This window comes from Vidua chalybeata, chromosome 8 (assembly GCF_026979565.1).
Source record: "Vidua chalybeata isolate OUT-0048 chromosome 8, bVidCha1 merged haplotype, whole genome shotgun sequence".
NCBI classification, from domain to species: domain Eukaryota; kingdom Metazoa; phylum Chordata; class Aves; order Passeriformes; family Viduidae; genus Vidua; species Vidua chalybeata.
Window position 1 is genome coordinate 27,222,321 of NC_071537.1, and position 15,127 is coordinate 27,237,447.

The following is a 15,127-nucleotide window of genomic DNA, read 5'->3' on the forward strand; positions in this document are numbered from 1 at the left end:
GCTCTCTGCTGAGGAAGACACACTAATGCTGTGTGGCCCTTTTGGCTGCACTGCCACAGCTGCCGGTGTACTTTGTTGTCACTCCCTCCCAAACACTGAATGTGCTTCCTGTGGGCTGGGCCTCCTTGCCCTGTGTGTGTGCACAGCAGAGGTGCTGGATTTGGAAAAGCCAAGGAGACTGCAGGCGCTTCTGTGGTGTGGTCAGCAAGGGACCGGCCTAGCTGCTGCCTTGCCAGGACACGCTCAAACTCAGCCTGACTCTGCTCCCCCTGTGCCTGCCAGGGAATGTGTTTGGCTCCTGGTGGAGCACAAGGCCTGAAGGAAAAGGAGCACACAGGTGGAGCACAGGCAGAGAATTTCACCCCAAACAGTCTAATTCTGTAAAATGCTGTACCATGCAGGTTACTGAACAGAATGTGTTGCTTACTTGATTTTATCCTGTATACCAGGATAGGACACCCTCTCTTGCCAGTCTTAAATATGCACTAAAATGAAGTGTGGAACAATTGTGAGCAATTCAAGAAAGAAAAACACTCAGTGGTTCTTTTCCATTACAGATACCTGTAAAACCTGCATCTTTCTTAATTAAAAAAAAAAAAAAAAAAAAGTATCTTTGTAAATTGTCCTTCCTGTGTTCATTGCAGACCCTGAGTCAGATTCCAGGTAAATATTTGCTGCTCGGAGAGGTATAGGAGAAAAGAATTAACATCTGAACCATTTTCTAACCTTTTTTCATCTAGGGATCCATACTTTCTTCCTATTTGTGGGCTCAGATGTCCTCTTGTAACTGAAGTATCCTGAACATGAAATTGGTTTCTCAGTTAAACTTTTTGAGCTGAACGGATACTGTCTAAAAGAGCTTCCTTGCAAAACTGATGAAACCTAAGATAATAACTACTGTATACATGTTGAGTACATGAGCACTGCTTTAGGAACGTAATTTAACAATCCAAGTTTCTCATGACCACATGAAAGCACACTCTAGGTGGGAAAGAGGCTTTTCTTTTGTCTGGAGACTGGAATAGTTTAGTGCTTTTGGGCTCTGAAAACTCTTAGTTGAGGCTTTCATTCCGCTAATATTCCTTGAAATTTTGTTTGGTAGGGCTTCGTCTTACGAAGAACGGGAAGATGCAGCACAGTAGAGTTTTACTCAGCAATAATACAGAAACCCTTGACTTAGAGAATTGGCTTTCTGGCTTTTGGCATGCTAGGACCTTGTTGCACTTCGTGGAGTGGTGCTCAGTCCCTGGCTGGTTCTAGGGCTTGCCACGTGTAGCTCCTCTGTGGGCTTGAGCTGTATTTGGGTTAAGTAGTTACTACATTGTATTTTGACAGAAAATGTTTATTTGAAAATTTTTCCACGTTTAAAATGCTGTGTAACTGCTGTGAGGAAGCAGATACTTAGAGAGTTTACTCGGTACATGGCATGGTGGGAAATTGTGAAAATTGTAATGCTGTATTAGTCTAGAACAATATTGTGCAAGTAGGTTGATAAACACGAATGCTAGAAATAGAATTCTGTCTTTGCTTCCTCTAAGGAGTATGTTATATTTCCCAAAAATTCAAGGACAGTAAATTTTGAAGCATTTTGATTTGCCTTGACACATTTTTGAGCAAGACTAAAAAAAGACTTCTTAATTTATTAATATGGATTAAAGCATTTCGTTTGAGTGTTTTTATTCCTCCTAGTGTCAAAGTCTATATGAGTTCTGCATTTTTGTTTCTAAACCAGTCATATTTCTACTGACATGGTGTTTGCTAACATGTTTTTTTCCCTGAGCTGTCAGTTTTTGTCTATAGGAAGGTTGCAGACCTTTTGCCTTTGAATAAATTTAAGAGATGAGACAACTGAAAAATTCTTTAAATACATGCATATCATGTCTTTTGCCATTTGAGTGGATCTGTATGTCTTTAAAACCATCAGATGCTTCAAAGTCTCTCTGATCTTCCAGTACATGTGATATTGAGAACTTGTGTTGCTGGGAATTCAGCAGGGGAAACGAGGCTTCTTTTCCTTGTTTGGCTACAGCATTGCTACAGTAATTATGAAGTGTATAGTGACTACTGGTAATTTACTTAAGAAATAACTTCTATTTTTATCTTTTAGTCTCCCACAAAAGCAGTGTATAATGCTAGACACTGGAACCAGCCAGAATCAGAGGCTCTGCCAGCACCACCCGCTTTGAAAACTCCCAGTGTCCCAGTAAGTAGACTGTTGGTTTTTTCTCAAGTTCACTAAATCTCCTTTCCAGATTCACTTTTTTTTTTTTTTTTTTTAAACCCAAGTTCTTGCTATCTGGTAATGTCACAGTAATTCAGAATGAGGTCCACTTTGTGATGTGAACCATTGGAATTTGATAGAAAGGAAATTGTTAGTGGAAATACTGTAGAATAGGATCTTACATATAGCTTCAGTATAGTTACAAAAAAATACTTCAGGTTATGTCCCCCAGTGCTGAAGTTAAGCTTTCTAACAATGGAGTCCATTCTGTTTTCTGAGAGAGCTCCCAAGATTAACTTTCTAATGAACACAGAAATCAGCAAATTGCTGATGAAAAAGGAAGAACTTTAAAAAAGAACCTTTTCATTTATTTTTCCTTTCTGATGGAGTAGTGCTGATGGCTGACTTGAGTCTTTAGATACTATGAAAGAAACACCGTTTTCTGTGTACAGTCAGAAATGCAAATACCAGCATTTTGGATATCAAAAAATAAATCCATTTTTTGATGGAGGGATGAAAACATTTCTTGAAGTCCAAAAGTAAGTGGTTGTTTTGAGACTCAAAGTATATGTTTTTTAACTCTTTTGAGACTCTGAGAATCCAGGGTCTTTGGCTTATATTGCAGAAGTTGTTACTGATTATGCTGAGAGAGCACTGTACATTGTCAATAAATGTAATTTCATTGGGTGCCTTGCTGATAGTACTGGCCTGACAACAGAAAATAAGAAAGTAGATCTTTTTGCAGTGATAACTCTTCAGCTTTTGTTGTTGTCACCATTTTGTAGTTTATTTTTTTCTTTTTTTCTTTCTTTTGGTTTTGTTTGTTGTTTTGTTTTTTTTTTCAGGTTTTGTTGTTGTTTTTTTTTTTTTTTATTCTACTCCTCTTTGTGGTATTCTGGTACTTCTTCCTCTTTGATTTGTGGTTGTTTTTGGTTGCCTCCTCACAGTATTCTGAACAGCCTTCTTTGGATGTTAACTGCACTGCCTGGAAAATGCAGATAACTGATTTGAAAACAGCCATTTCCACTAGAGTCTGAGGAGAGAGCAGAAATTTCAGCCCTGGGTTTTTCCTAAACCCTCTTCTCAATTTAAATTATGTACCTTTGAAGTGAAGGTTTTGTTGCTTACTGAATCTCTTGGTACTGTTTTTTGTGAGGCACTCTGATAGCTGACTTAAGGGCAGATTTTGTGTGAATCTTGTCAGACAGGCTTTGGATACGGCTTTTTCAAGCTAGGGAAATGTCTGTTTCATTCATTCAGACAGTTGCTTTTGTCTTCTGTCAGACTTCCACTTTGTATCTGGAACCATCAGAATATTAATTCAGGAATGTGGTAGAGGTTTGGCTGAGCAAACCACTGAGGGGAATTTGTATGTGCTGCTCATGTTATGATGCACATCTGAAGTTGCTTCAGACGTGGTTTTTAACTGTGATTTACATGTGTGTAATACTTCAAAGTTACAAGGTAAATGAGCCTTGAGCCAAATGTTCTGTGGTAGTTCCTGCACATGTGATCCTGCCTCTTTAATTTCTGTAGAAATTTATCACCTGAAGGTTGGGAGAAATCTGTCTCAGGTTTATGGTGAGAAACTCACAGCATGCAAACTGCTTATGCCAAGTACTCTCTTAGGGCTTCTCCAAATGCCCTTGGAGTTTGCTTTGAAGGGGCAGCCATTAACCAAGGCTTGGATGAGATCCTTCAGTGGCTCTCCTGTGTTCACAGACTGATAAGATCAGTCCTCCAGTATGTGCTCTAAACCGGTTTTTCAGGGTGGTTTATTACCATTTTGCCACTGGTGCTTAAGTGAGTGAATACTGAAATGCTACAGTGCTAGAGACAGAATGTAAAGAATACTTCAGTAATACAGCAGCTTCTTTTGGCTTTTATTTTAATTTTTTCTGTCAATGTACAATGCACAAGAAGACTTTCTCTCTAGCTATCCCCTGGAGTAACAGGTCATGCATCTTCTATGCCTGCATGTTAATTCTATTTTTTCAGCCACACTTTTAAAATATTCTCATTTTTCTGTGTAAGGAAGCTAAGTACATGATGTTACTGAGAGATTGAGGGTGAGTAAATGCCCATTGGAATTGGCACTTGTACATTTAGAATTTGGCATTTGGAGGTCTTTTTCCATATGCCTTGTTTGCTGTAGTTTGTCTTCATATTAGATTTTGTGCCAAAGAAGTAATCTGAAGATAAGCTGCACTTCAGCTTGTATTAACCTCAAACTAATACAGCAAAGTAAGTTGAGGAGAAACCTGTAATACTTGCTGCAGTTGTCTGGAAACCTGTCAGTAGTTATTCTAGACCTAACATCAAGTTCTCTCCTCGCTGTAGAATAGGTTCTGCTGTATTTTGTGCTATGATATGCTCCTAAAATATTTAACAGCACAAATAAGAGAATACTAAGAATGTGCTCTACCTGGTTTGGGGCCTGCTCTGTGCCTCTCATTGCTCTGTGTAGCTTTTGTTGTGCTGCTACACAATGTGTACTGGTAGTCTCCTGCCTCCAGGCGGGGTGGAGTTTGGAGTGTGAGGCTGGAGGGTTGGACAGGAGTGCAGTGTCCTCTGGCAGGCAGGGCCAGAACAGCTGGCACAGAGCTCTGCAGGCCAGGCTGAGCTGAGGCAGGGCTGGCCCAGGGCTGTGCTCCCATTAGAGCCTGGTACTTCCTCAGGGCTTCATGGTGCAACCAGCCTGGGCATTCCTGGAAGCTCCAGTGCAGAGGGGTAAGAGACTTCAAAGAGCAACAAATAAACACTTTTTATAAATGCTGACCTTGGTTGGTTTACTTACCCTGAGGCTTAAGGGACCAATGTAAAGAACATTTTATTCTTCCATTGGTTTTAGTTTCAGAATTCTACTGGAGCTTTCCTGATACTTGGAATTTTTTTTTTTTTTTTTTTTTGTATTTAAGAGTAGACACATTGTCACACAACTTAGGTACGTACATCTTGGTAGTGCAAGGCAAAGACTAAATAGTCCCAAAATGTGAGTTTGACAATTGCACACCTGTACTGTTTCCTGATGTATTTAGTGTATGTTTTCATGCTCAAAACATCTGCCCATTTTAGCACTTTCTTATTAATAGGTAAGGCTATCTTCAAAGGAGGCAATTCATAAAGATGATGGAGTTTTTAAGGCTCCTGCACCACCTCCCAAAGTGATAAAAACTGTGACAATACCTACTCAGCCCTATCAAGAGATAGTAACTGCATTGAAATGTAGGAAAGAAGACAAAGAAGTAAGTATTCTTAACAAATTTTTAAGATAAAGAATTACTAGTAATCCTAACTACCGAAGGAACAGTGTCAAAACACAATTTGGCTTTCCTATTAAAAATAATATTTTGAATGTCCTTCATTAACATCTTAATGTTTCCTTGCACTTTAAACTGAATAGATTTCTAAACTGTACTTGTTAAGATTATTATCAATCCCAAGAGCAACTTACTTAAGTCAAAATATTTCTTTTCCAGTTATACACTGTTGTTCAGCATGTAAAGCACTTCAATGATGTAGTGGAATTTGGTGAAAATCAAGAGTTCACAGATGATATTGAGTACTTGCTAAGTGGATTGAAGAGCAATCAGCCCCTAAACACACGTTGCCTTAGGTAAGACATCTAATACAAAACACGGAACCTGTATTTAAAAGAGATACTGAATTAAATATGCATCAGAGAAGTGACCGTGCTTTAAAATTTCATGGACATTTACCTGATACTTCTGCCATAAAGAGTAAAATTTGACAATAATAATTAAGATTGTGTATTTTAAATAATCATAAGCAGTATGGCTATGAAGATGAAATAGTAAATTGTGCAGTAAGAGACATCTTTGACACACTTGTCATCCTTGCTGTAAATGAAAAAAATACCTTCTGATAACTTCTTTTAGTGCATCTTGTGTGTGATATCTGTTCTGTTTTTAATGCAAATTCAATTCTAAAATAAAATCCCTAAGACTGCAGAGTTTAATGAAAATCTAGAACTGAGGTAATAGTGAGATGTTGTTTAAATTCAGCTGCTTGTTCTTTATCTTCTCTTGAGAAATAACATAACTGGTACCCACTAAAAGGACTGAGGCCTCAGTATTAATTGGGAGGTTCCTTAACTTGTCTTGGACTATTCAGGTTACACATTATTGTGAAGTTAATGTCAAAAATGTTAACCTTACTTTGGAAAAGTTTGTGACTTGATACCGGTATCAACTGCCTGGACATGAAAGTAATTGTAGTAATGTTAAATAAAATAACCATACAATAATATTTTTATATACCTAAATTTTTCTTTCCTTTCAGTAAAACTAAAATAGTAGAGAAAGAAAATCTTGAATTCATAGAAAGAGGTGATGGCAGTGCTTTGTGATTTGACTGTGGCTGAGAAAAAGCTTTCTGTGCCTCTAAGACAGCTACTTTAAAAATTATTTGTTCCTCAGAAATTAGCAATGAATATTGTTGCTGGAATATAAGTACAAGAACTCTATCACCCAGTTTGTTTATACACTATGATGAGAATAAATTACTACTATAATGACAGTTTAGGAATAGCTTTCATACGATTGCTCCTTATTTACTCATGTGGCAAAATTACTCAGATTTTTAACTAATTCTTCACAAATTTATATAATGGAATGTAACTTATGTAAGCACAACAAAAAAATCTTTTCTTTTAGTTAATAAATTAAAAGAAAAGTATTTTCCCAGAGGAAATGAATGTGTAAGGATAGGAGTAGACGTAAAAGACTCAGACAGGTCGGTAAGCTCTAACTGGTGCTGTTGTGACTGGAGATAGAAAGACCCCTGTTCTTTTAAACACCTTACTGTGTGAATTTCTTACAGGCAGATTCCTCAGCAGTCATGGAAGACTTGACTGCAGAATCACTCCCACATTAGTGCACATTTAAAAGCAATGTATTTTTAGCAGTTGTTATGTTGCACTGTGCTAGAAATGGCAGACAGCTTACTGAGAAAGCTAGGGGAAAATGCCATTTTTAAAATAAATTCTTATGCTGGTCAGTGATTACTGATACATTTGTCAGATCTTTTCTGAAATCTTTAGTGTCTCTATCAATCATAAAAAGAAGTTTTATGTGTAAGTAATGTTAGGCATAAGTGAGACTAGTCAGTTAATTAGATAAGCATTAGATAACAATGGAAGCTCACATTTACAATTTCTCATAATGTCTTGGTCCATAATTAGCTCTCCCATGTCTCTAAATCACAGCTTCATGCTTAATTCTTGGCACTTTACTTTCAATTTAACTACTGGAAATTTTCAGGTTTTTTTTTAAGAAGTAAATTCAAGCTGCCCTTTAAAATCCTGGTTTTAGCCAGGCTTAAACTAAAGCAGACATAGTTTGGTACTGATAAGCAACTTGAATAAAACACTGCTCACCAATTGCAAACCTGCCTTTAGGCAAATTTTAGATGAAACATTCCAACAGTTTGCCAAGGTCTGAGGCACATGGTCAGTCTTGTGTTGAAGACTTGTTTATCTGCTGTTCTTGTTAAGTGTGGTCATTTCAGTCCTTCTAACGCAGTTAATTTTCTCCAGTGTAATCAGCTTGGCGACCAAGTGTGCCATGCCCAGCTTCCGGATGCATCTGAGAGCACACGGGATGGTAGCCATGGTTTTCAAAACACTGGATGATTCCCAGCACCATCAGGTACGAGTGCTTTGTGCATTTCGTTGAAGTTTGGTGATACCTGTTCTGCTGGGTGGGGATTTTGTTCAAGCTCAAGCATCCAGTATACTGTGTACTGGTGTGTGTATATGTATATATATTTATATATATAGTCCAGTGTATCTAATGGTGCCTCTGGGATCAGTGGCTCCATTTTAGGAAGCTGTCATTAGTGGCATAAAAAATGAGAGCACCTGTGTTCCGCTGACAAATTCCTTATTCCACTGTGTTGATGTGTTTCTGGGTTTGGAAATTCTTTTTTAAAAAACTAGGGATTTTGTAAAAATGGACTGTACTTTGGATTGCTATTTTATTTACTATCTTAAGCTTTTTAAGAGTTTTATTGTTGTATTTTAAATTCTTTCAAATACATTTGAAAGGAATCCTTCCTCCTTATATTTAGAGGTAGCTCTCAGTGCTCATCTCCAGACTTGCTTGTATGGGAATTACCGCCTCTTCTGTAGCTGTTGTAGGGATTTTTAATGTCTTGTGCTTGTCTCCTTGAGCACTGCTGTAATTGCAGTTTTAGGATGCCCTGAGTATATATAATGTCCTGTTGGATTCTAGGAAAGGTAAGTTTCATCTATTTATGGTAACATGACCTGAGAGTTAAACTGAAGGAGTTTGGTTTTCCTTCTTAGCGATGTTACCTCTCTGGGATATCCCTTGATATTTTTACAAAAGCTGAAAAGAGAGATTTTACTTGAAATGGGTAGTAGCTGTGTATACCAGTCAGGTTTATAATTTTCTGTAATAGCTCTAGAAAAATGGCATACAATGCAGAATGCAACTTTGCACCCACAGAAATAGACATTTCAGAGATGGTATTTGACATCTTACTGTGGGTGAGGGAAAAAAAGCTGTAGTATTAACTAACTGATTTAGAATAATAGCTTATTTTCCATCTCCCTCAAAAATTAGCAATGGCTAATTGTAAAACATAGGCACCAGGTTCAATGAGTTCATTTTGTGAGCTGTCAAAGTAGTGACAAAAAAAAAAATTTAATATCAAAGTGATATTAAAAATAAATGAAGTACAGTCACTCTGTTCAGGACAGTTGGCACCACTGAGTTGCAGGAGATGGGCAGAGGACAGCTACAGTTCCCTGGAAGATGTAAAAGGTGTATTTTTGGCTGTCTTTTAACAGTTACCATTATTCCTTCATTTTCAAATGAACTAGCACATGCAATTTAAAAGGAAATTGCATGCTATTATTAGTCTGCAGTAACAAAAAGCATTGATTATATTCACTATTTTCAGTATATTTGATGAAGTGCTCCCTTTGTCAAAGAAAAAAAAAACTGGTAGTTGATGTTTAAATATCGTTACAGTACACTCTTGGTACGGGTTTTACAATATTTTGAAATTACCGATTTATCAAACTACTCTTGATAAATGTTAATGCTACTGACAGTATGTGCTTCAGCACTAACATCTCTGGATAAGCACACTGTCTGTCTATACTACCCTTTCATTCACTAATTGTTTCACTGATATTTTATTTTTTTCCAATGAATAGAAATTTCTCCACTAAATGTCAGTTCAAAGTAACTGAAGAATAATAGATCACACTCACCTTTGCATGTGTGGCACAAATCCCTGTAGGATAAATAAGAACCGAGCTAAAAATGCACAATTATTGGGTTAATATTTTCTTAAAGTATTTTGAAGATGGGAAAACTGCCACAATGACACTGTTAATGGAAACAAATATAAACTTATGCTGCATTCATTGTTCAGATGCAGTAGAATAGACTGAGTGTATAGGGGACTCTTAACATTTCCATAAGGAGTATAAAATAGCAGTTGCATACTGGCAGTTGGCATTTCTTGAACCAGCAGGGAAAACAAAATGCCATCTATCTTACAGAGTTTTATCCAAAAATAACAACGTGAAAATTACTTGTTCCATGAAATTCTTCTTGTAGACTTGTGCTTAAGCATAAGTTTTTAATTGACTTTGTCTCTTCAGTTGTGCTCTGTAAAGATTTTCAAGCATTATTAATTTTGACAATAAAAACTATATTTCCATTATAGCTGTCAGTAGTTAAGCACAGAAATGTAGTTTTATAATGTCTTCAGCTTGAGAATAACTTTTAAAAAAGATAAAAGTATATTATATGTAGTGCTGAACCCTAGAAAATAACCATCTGTTCCCACAAGCTGGAGTATAAATAGAATAAGCAAGAGAAGACAAGGATGAGAGTGGGTGTAAGTGGTCTGCCATTTCTGGAGTGTATGTTCAAACTAGGATGTTTTCCTGAATTCTGTAGAAGTATGGAGTGCAAATCCATAGTTAGATACTCCATGAAATTTATGTCTACAGCAAATTTTATTTATTTTACTTTTTTCTTTTTTTTTTTTTGCATTTATTTGGAAGCAAAATGTGTTTTACACATCTTGAGGAGTAGAATGAGATGAGGGAAGCTCACCTGAAAAAAATCACTCTTCTACTGCAGTCTGTAAGGGTGGCATTTGGAAGGATTGATTTGGTTCTTTGGTTGGGTTTTTTTTGTTCTCTTAGAATACTGATCAAATATGAGTTGTAACAACAATTTTCCCCTCATTCCAAACTCAGAATTGTGTGTATGGTAGAGCATGAGATAGCTTTCAGTCAGTGTGATTAATTAAACAGTTACAGAAGATCAGAGCAAAATGTAGAATTGTTTTATTCAAGATGAAGACTGTAGGGACTAGGAGAAACAAGCTTTACAAAACCCTTTTCACTGGTATGAAACTAAAGCAGGTTTGCTCCATGCTGTAAGCACATTCACATTTGAGGTCCTTACTTCTGTATCATCGCTATTTTCCTGCACATCAGCATTTGGAGGCTTATTGACCTGAATCTCTGCTGTGTATGTGCTGTGGCAGGAACCTGGCTCTTGTTACACAGAGCCAGTCCATCCTTTTTGCTTTCCCAGCAGCCCTCCTGCAGCCTTAAACCTCCTGCATTGTGCCTTGGTGATCTGATCACATTTAAGTATCTTGAAACCTGCGTGGCCAATCTGAAGGGAAATGTTGGCAGAGCTGATGCAGGGGGGGAAAAAGAACCATTACTCCCTTCATAATAGAAAGCTGGTTGGGTTGAAAGCAAGGGAACCTGGAACAGGCAAGGGCTTGGTACAGATGTTTACAGAGTGAGTGTGATTGCCCTTACCAGACTTCGGGGTGTCTGTAAAGCATTTCTGAGTAATGATGTAAGAACAGTCTCTGACTTCTTGAAATGCCTAATTAATGGCAGCCCAGATTATAAATTCAGCACTTTCCCTTTGTTAACTGCTGCATACTTTCTAGTTCATAGAAACTCCCTTGGTACCTTGAGCATTTTTTTTAAACCAGGAAACTCTCCTAGATAATGCTGGTCATCAAAATATAGTTCATCATAGATGAAGTCCCACATTGGCTGAACAATGATTAGCTAACCTTTGTTTTCCTCTGGAATGTGTGTACTCCTGTGTCCTGTTTAAATCACTGCCATTCTGGAAGAAGCCAGTTCTTCAAGGAACCTGACGTGTACAGTTTAAGCCAGCTGCAAGTAAATGAAGAGTAAACAATTTCTGTAATTAAAACAATAAAATTGCAGGGCTTATGGGCGAAAGTTACTGGAAATCGAGGGTAAACAATGTATACCTTCTACAGACAGTTCACATGGATGCTTTTTGCCTTACATCTGAGAAGGCTGGAGTAGTGGTAAAAGGCTGGGGTAGCTTTAACAACCCTGTCTTCATGTATTCATGAAAGATGTAGATTTGGAAACTCTTACTTCCTTCCTTCAGTAGTTCAAATATAACTTTGGTAGTTGGTCAGATTAAAGTCTTTACTCACCTGAGGATTTCCTTAACTCAGACAGGAAGGAGTTTTGACATAGCTTTTGATAGACTGTCAGCTGCCTAATCCTGTCTTGGAAATGCTGATACTGCGTATTATGACCGTGTATGATTATGACTTTCTTCTAAAATAGAGTAGATAATGATTGCTTTGGTGGTTGCCAGAACTCTAAACAAGATGTTAATCTGCTATGACACAGAATTCTGCTCTTTCCTGTTGAGCTGTACAACATTTATATTCCAGAATTAGTTTGTTTCCATGTTTAATTTACCTTAGACAGAAACAATTGTGATGGATGCATGCAGCATCTTGACTCCTGAGAGTTGAACTCAGAAGGAGCACACATGGCCCATACACCCCCCAGCTCTCAACTCCTCCAGTTATTGACAGAGGTTTCTGACAGTTTCGTGCTCAGCACACCTCCCTTCCCAGTGAACATTTCTCCTCTTTCCTGTAACTTGGAGCTCAGTGCTCTCAGTACAAGTGTGGTAATTAGACTCCAGGGATGGATGGCTTTGCTTCACTGCTGTCTGTCCCTTCCTGACAGTCATCTTCTGCCTTGGATTTTCTGGAGCCTCATGAAGGTAGAATTTAATTCCTTCTTCAAGAAGAATCAAGTGTTCTATAGCCAGTCAGATGTACCTCTACACCAATTCTGTATAAAATATGGGCAGTCAAGTTAATAACATTCACATGTTAAGGGCTGAAGGGGATGGACAGGGGAAGCTGGTTTACACTCTGGCTACTTCCAAAAAGCAGAATTCCCCTGGAAAGAAAATGTGTTTATGGTGGAAAAATTTGGATAAACTATTAAGTGACAGACCCATTTGGCAGAATCAGAATTTATGTCCCCAGGCACTCCCTCCCTGCAGACACTTGTCCCCATGATCTCTGGATTTTCTGGTGCTGTCACCAGTTCATCCCCTCAAACCAGAATGTTCACCTGCCTTGCCATGTACCCTGAGCTGTTTTACTTTGTTCCCCTGCCGTCTGTCTCTTCTCTAATACTGTGTTACTGGAGTTACTATTTCTTACTCTGTCTGCAGCACTGAGTCTCTAAAGAGTAGAAGTCCCTGATTTTCTACTAGGGTTTTGTAAATATATTGAGTGCTTTATGTCTCAGTTTTATTTGTCAGGAGAATGCATTAGTAACTTGCTAGAAGGAATCTCCATTCAACTGTGGGTGCTCATGCAAGTGCTAAGACTGGGGCCTGTCAGTCATTTTATTTTATGAATCTCTAGCTTGTTTATTAAAAATAGTGAAAGGTCTACCTAAAATGATTAGTAAAAGCTAAATGGTTTTTTTTTTCCTTTCTCTCCCAACCCAAGAATTTGTCCCTTTGTACAGCAGCTCTAATGTACATCCTTAGTAGAGATCGCTTGAACATGGATTTGGACAGAGCTAGTCTAGATCTGATGATACGGCTTCTAGAATTGGAACAAGATGCTTCTTCTGCCAAGCTGCTGAATGAAAAAGACATGAATAAAATTAAGGAAAAAATTCGGAGACTGTGTGAAACTGTTCACAACAAACATCTCGATCTCGAAAACATCACGGTGGGTAACATGCTTTTACTGGAAAGTCTTGGCAGTTGTGGAATGCTTAATGAAATGGAACTTGCAAGCATCATCCTTCATTTCACATCCCCAGCAAAGAATTCCTCATATTTCATTGACCTTTTATGTGTACCTGACTGCACTTCAAGTATTTTCTTCAAATTTGAAATTTCCTTTTTCGGAGGTTGTTAGTTGGATAAAGTTAGGATGTTCTTCAGCTGTCTGTGTCTCTGTTTGGCCCTGGTAAGGGTAACTAGTTACAGGGAGCAGTTGCAAACAAGTAATACTAAATAACTGTGTGTTTGAAGCTCACACATAGACTGACTCCATTTCTTTGCCTAAGTTTTATAAGTACTTTCACAAATAGGGGTTTGTCCATGAGAGTAAGAGTATTGTTTACTAAATTAAAACTGTGGTGCAGGTTTTCATGTTAAAAAAAACCCTATCTTGCAGAAACTGATTTTTCCCTACCCAAAGTGTGGTGGCAGTTCTGTTGCTTACCATGAATGTGGATGAATTCTTTTCCTTCCTTTCTCAAACATACTTGCTCGTTATGAAAATGCCATCATCTCTAGCAGAGTGAACTGGTTCTGTTTAAAAAGAAATTTGATGCTATCATCAAACTAGCTTAGAAAATAAAAAGGCTAAGTTGCAAGGTTTTGTAGAAGAGTGTATTTTAAGACTTGATTGACAAATTGATTAGATGAGTGGCCATAAATGACAAAAAGAAGTAATGTGTCTTTGCTTTTGCCATATTTCAGTATAGTCGATGTTAGTATGATCTTAATTTTTTGACATCCTGTAATACATTCTTTTCAAGATTCTTATTGGGGTTTTTGCCATTTTTTCTGTAGTGCTTATACCCTTTTTTCTGTAACGCTTATACTCAATGGGAGAAGCTTCTGATTTATTGCTTATGAAGTGAGCTTTTCAGAGCTTTGTCTGTGCAAGTAATGTTCCAACTCCTGGCAGTAATCTGCAGTCAGGATTGTGTTCCATATTCAGTTAGACTAAAAGATTACGTGCCTTGTTGAGTTGGCACTTTCTTCTGTAGCTTTTGGGACTTTTGTGTCAGTTTAGGAAGAGTTTCCTTGGGATGTTTTCTCTCCAAATTCTGGCTGTGGAACAGAGAGCTGAATTGGTACGAAGAGCCACTGTTCTGTAGCTTTAGCAAGAGCTGAATTTTGGGTGAGGAAGATAATATCCATGACATCATTGTTAACTTTGGCAAGCCTATTGTGGTGACAATGGATTCCAAATTTCAATTTTTAGGCTTGTTTCATACAAACATACGAAAGGTGCTGGTAGGGAGCTTGAATTAACTTTCTGGCCTTGGAAATCTGCAGAGAAAGAAAGAACATGAGGTTATATTCTGCACTTTCAGTTTACAGTCTGAAAATACCACCACAGAATGCAATTTGTTCTCTAGGTGGTGATCAGCTAGGATTTGGTATAATCAGAGTCTTCTTTCAGTACTGTTCTGGCACTGAAGGCAGCTTACATAGCAGAGTTTGTCAGTGCCAGGATATCCTTGCACTATAAAATGTAAGACAGCTCCCTTTATTAAGCATGGAACAGCTGGTGCAGGTTCCTCATTGCTAAAGCATCCAGCCACAAAGACCACTGTCTCCTGCTTGAGCTTTTCTCATATTCATAATCTGATCTAGCCTGTTGCTTTTTTATGAACTGTAATTCTGTTCTTGTTTTTTCTTAGAGAAGGATTTTGAAAGGAGAGGATATATCAAAAGGGTCTCTGTTTTGTGAGGAAGTTGTTCATGAGTAAAGAGCATTAATATCCTCGGCCATCAGTTTCAGCTGCTTTATTTGAGGGTT

At 37.8% G+C, this 15,127-nt stretch overlaps 1 protein-coding gene across 3 annotated transcripts in view; it reads left to right on the forward strand.

Moving 5' to 3' along the window:
• Positions 1-15,127, forward strand: part of WAPL (WAPL cohesin release factor) — a 64,811-nt gene that overhangs the window by 35,725 nt on the left and 13,959 nt on the right. For 2 of the 3 annotated variants that reach the window (XM_053948924.1, XM_053948925.1), the window contains exons 5-9: positions 2,108-2,203; positions 5,314-5,466; positions 5,701-5,837; positions 7,779-7,890; positions 13,067-13,294. In XM_053948924.1, the coding sequence (XP_053804899.1) occupies positions 2,108-2,203; positions 5,314-5,466; positions 5,701-5,837; positions 7,779-7,890; positions 13,067-13,294 (726 nt within the window). The remainder of the gene's footprint in view (positions 1-2,107; positions 2,204-5,313; positions 5,467-5,700; positions 5,838-7,778; positions 7,891-13,066; positions 13,295-15,127) is intronic. The other variant, XM_053948927.1, reaches the window with a different exon arrangement.